Here is a 3,915-nt window from a genome sequence, read left to right on the forward strand (position 1 = left end):
TTTTTTCCTCATTGCCTCCCAGGTTCAAGAAGCAATTCTCCTGCCTCTGTCTCTCTAGTAGTTGGGATTACAGGCACGCACCACCACACCCACCTAATTTTTGTTTTTGTTTTTGTTTTTGTTTTGAGACAGAGTCTCACTCTGTCGCCCAGGCTACAGTGCAATGGCTCGATCTCAGCTCACTGTAACCTCCGCCTCCTGGGTTCAAGTGATTCTCCTGCCTCAGCCTCCTGAGTAGCTGGGACTACAGGCATGTGCTACTATGCCCAGCTAATTTTTGTATTTTTAGCAGAGACGGGGTTTCACCATGTTGGTCAGGCTGGTCTCAAACTCCTGACCTCTTCATCTGTCCACCTCAGCCTCCCAAAATGCTGTGAGTATACTTGTGAGCCACCACGCCCAGCCATTTTTGTATTTTTAGTAGAGACTGGGTTTCACTACTAAAAATTTTTTACTCGATTTTTTATGTTGGCCAGGCTGGTCTCGAACTCCTGACCTCAGGTGATCCACTCACCATGGCCTCCCAAAGTGGTGGGATTACAGGCGTGAGCCATCATGCCCGGCCATTTGTGTATTTTTAGTAGAGATGGGGGTTTCACCATGTTGGCCAGGTTCGTCTTGAACACCCAACCTCAGGTGATCAGGTGATCCACCTGCCATGGCCTCCCAACATGCTGGTATTGCAGGTGTGAGCAATCCTGACCTCACCAGACCTTCCTTTCTCAGAGATTACTGCCAACTTTGGTCACTTTATGAAAGTCTGGCGTCTTTTCCTGATTAGGTGGACCCCTAGCATGGGGAGAGCTGGCATGGCATGGCATGGCTGAGGGCCACTGAGGCCTGGGCAGGCAAGAGAAACATGAGCCACAGGTTTTGTTAGCAGTTAGAATCAAGTGCTATGATGGTAATGACTAAAAGTTTTTTTAAGACAGAGTTTCACTCTCATTGTCCAGGCTGGAGTGCAATGGCACAATCTCAGCTCATTGCAACCTCTGCTTCCCCTGTTCAAGTGATTCTTCTGTCTCAGCCTCCCAAGTAGCTGAGATAACAGGCATGTACCACCATACCTGGCTAATTTTGTATTTTTAGTAGAGATGGGGTTTCACCATGTTGATCAGGCTGGTCTCCATCTCCTGACCTCAGGTGATCCACCTGTCTTGGCCTCCCAGAGTGCTGGATTACAGGTGTGAGCCACTGTGCCCAGCCAAGAATTCTAATACTTGACTTCTACAATGTGCTACATACATTTACTCACTTGATCTAACAACCTGTGGTCAAGGAAGAAGCATGGGCCTTGAGGCTAAACATAGAAAGGTTTGAAATTCTCTACCCACTCACTGGGTCCTAATGCTGATTACTTAATCTCTATGAGCCTTAGTTTTCTCATGGAAAATATGCCTCCCAGGGTTAAGAGGAGTAAATGGGACCTTGTGTCTTCAATATTATTATTATTTTTTTTTGAGACAGAGTCTTGCTCTTGTTGTCCAGGCTGGATTGCAGTGGCATGATCTCGGCTCCCTGCAACCTCCACCTCCCAAGTTCAAGCAGTTCACCTGTCTCAGCCTCCCGACTAGCTGGGATTATAGGTGCCTGCCACCACACCTGGCTAATTTTTTTTTTTTGTATTTTTAGTAGAGATGGGGTTTCATCATAATAGGCTGGTCTCGAACTCCTGACCTCAGGTGATCTGCCCTCTTTGGCCTACCAAAGTGCTGGGATTATACGTATGAGCCACCACACCTGGTGGTGTTCGATATTCTTATTGTTCAATTATTCTTTTTGCCATGCCTTTCTTGCAGGTGAGTCCTGCAAATGTTAAGTGATTTGCTCAAGGTGCCCATTTTGCAGGAACTGGAGCCCAGGCCAGTTCTCTGAGTCTATCATTAGGGCTAAAGGTGAGCCGTCAAGTGTTTTACCTCCATGGGGGCTATTGGCTATTTCTTCTCTGTTAGCTGGTTCAGCATGAGGGGCCTCAAAGCAGGAAGCCACATTCTTGCCTTCTTGGTGTGAGTCCATGGGACAGGGTGACTCCCTTGAACCCTGGGCCCGAGCTGCTTACATATTAGCTGAAAGCGGGGCCAGTCCTGCAGCTTTGCCCACTTGCATAGCGTTTACGAACAACTGCTCAGGGCTTTATTTGTCATTCCCGAAACCAGGGTTGGTTTCTGGATTTATCAAGGACTTGCAGAAATCTCAAAATAAACCTCTTGCTTTCTAGACCATGAGTTGTTGCTTCCTCTTTTCTTCTCTGGACTTTCCCCAGAGGAAGAGAAAGCAGAAGTCTCAGGCCTAGAGACAGCTGAGAGGCATCACCTGGTTCAAGGTGTGGAATGTGGGCAGTGGAGTGAAGGCCTGGTTACCTCTCCAATGAGGACTAGCCCCATAGAGCTCACTCTCTGGGGAAGAACTTTTCTGTGCAAGTGGGAGCCCACGGGACTCCTTCCTGTCTAGTGTAATGTGGGGGATTTCCTCCTTTCAGATTGTAATTTTTGCCTCCTCATGTTAGAACCCAGAGCCTGGGCATTTTGGTGATTTAGCCTGGACTTTGATTCCTGTCCCTTTTTTCCTGGGGGATATGGGGTGGTAATTCTTTACCCTCTGATCCTGTGAGGGGAGACTAATTCCAGGACTCTGGGCCTTGGCATCTGGGCCTCTCCAGGGCCAGCCACAGCCTTGAGCTTGCTTCTCTGTCTGAGCACTGCCAGGTGCTGGGGCGTGGCCTCAGTCATGGTAACTGAAGATCGGGCCCACTCAGGCATTGAGGCCTCAAGGGGGCGGTGCCTAGGCTGGTGCAGGGGAACTGAAGCAAAAAGATTCCATCCCACAGGCCAAGAGCGGAATCAGTGTCACCTCCTTTAGCCAGAGTACTGGGCGCACCTGAGCCAGTGGAGACTTGTGACTTCTCCTCCTTCTAGGAGTGCATCATCAGAATGGCATCAGGACGGTTCTACCTGTCCTGCCTGGTGCTGGGGTCCCTGGGCTCCATGTGCATCCTCTTCACGGTCTACTGGATGCAGTACTGGCGTGGCGGCTTTGCCTGGAATGGCAGCATCTACATGTTCAACTGGCATCCAGTGCTTATGGTAGCTGGCATGGTGGTATTCTACGGAGGTGGTGAGTAAGAGGTCAGCAAGGGAGGCGGGATAGGGCTCAGGCTGGGCCAACCTGCACTTTCCCTCTCCAAGGCTGGCTTTTGTCAATATTAGGTTTGCAGCCATGGTGGTAGGGTGGGTTGAGCTGTCACTAGACTCAGCTGTCATTTTGAGGAGGAAGTGGTTAAGACTGGGGGCATCTCAGAAGGGTGGCTTCACAGATACTCTAGGGCAGGAGTTGGCAAACTTTCTGTAGAGGGTCAGATGATAAATATTGGAGTTTTGCCAGACATGTAATCTGTGTAGCAGCTACTCAGCTCTGTCACTGTATTGTGAGAACAGCCTTAGACAACACATAAACACATGAGTGTGGCTTATATGTTCCAATAAAGCTTTATTTGCAAACATAGGTAGTGAGCTGGATTTGGCCTTTCAGCTGCAGTTTTATAACTCCATCTCTAGAAAACAGGAGATTGAACCCTTTCATGGACTTGCTTGCTCTTCTGGGATCCATCTTTTTTTTTTTCTTTTTTGAGAGAGAATTTCATTCTTGTTGCCCAGGCTGGAGTACAATGACGTGATCTCAGCTCACTGCAAACCTCCACCTCCTGGGTTCAGGCCATTCTCCTGCCTCAGTCTCCTGAGTAGCTGAGATTACAGTTGCTCGCCACCATGCCCAGCTAATTTTTTGTATTTTTAGTAGAAATGGGGTTTCACCATGTTAGCCAGGCTGGTCTCGAATTCCTGACCTCAGGTGATCCTCCCACCTTGGCCTCCCAAAGTGCTGGGATTACAGGCGTGAGCCACTGTGCCCGGCCACTTT

The 3,915-nt window shown here is 49.0% G+C and overlaps 1 protein-coding gene across 6 annotated transcripts in view; it reads left to right on the forward strand.

The window, feature by feature from the left end:
- LOC108297193 (cytochrome b ascorbate-dependent protein 3) overlaps positions 1-3,915 on the forward strand; it is a 12,757-nt gene that overhangs the window by 2,999 nt on the left and 5,843 nt on the right. For 3 of the 6 annotated variants that reach the window (XM_017519860.2, XM_017519859.2, XM_037735329.1), the window contains exon 2: positions 2,916-3,114. In XM_017519860.2, the coding sequence (XP_017375349.1) occupies positions 2,931-3,114 (184 nt within the window). In that variant the 5' untranslated portion in view covers positions 2,916-2,930. Of the gene's footprint in view, positions 1-986; positions 1,010-1,799; positions 1,896-2,915; positions 3,115-3,915 lie in introns of those variants that run through there. The other 3 variants (XM_017519863.2, XM_017519858.2, XM_017519857.2) reach the window with 2 other exon arrangements.

The sequence above is a fragment of the Cebus imitator genome, unplaced genomic scaffold (assembly GCF_001604975.1).
Source record: "Cebus imitator isolate Cc_AM_T3 unplaced genomic scaffold, Cebus_imitator-1.0 Scaffold779, whole genome shotgun sequence".
NCBI lineage: Eukaryota > Metazoa > Chordata > Mammalia > Primates > Cebidae > Cebus > Cebus imitator.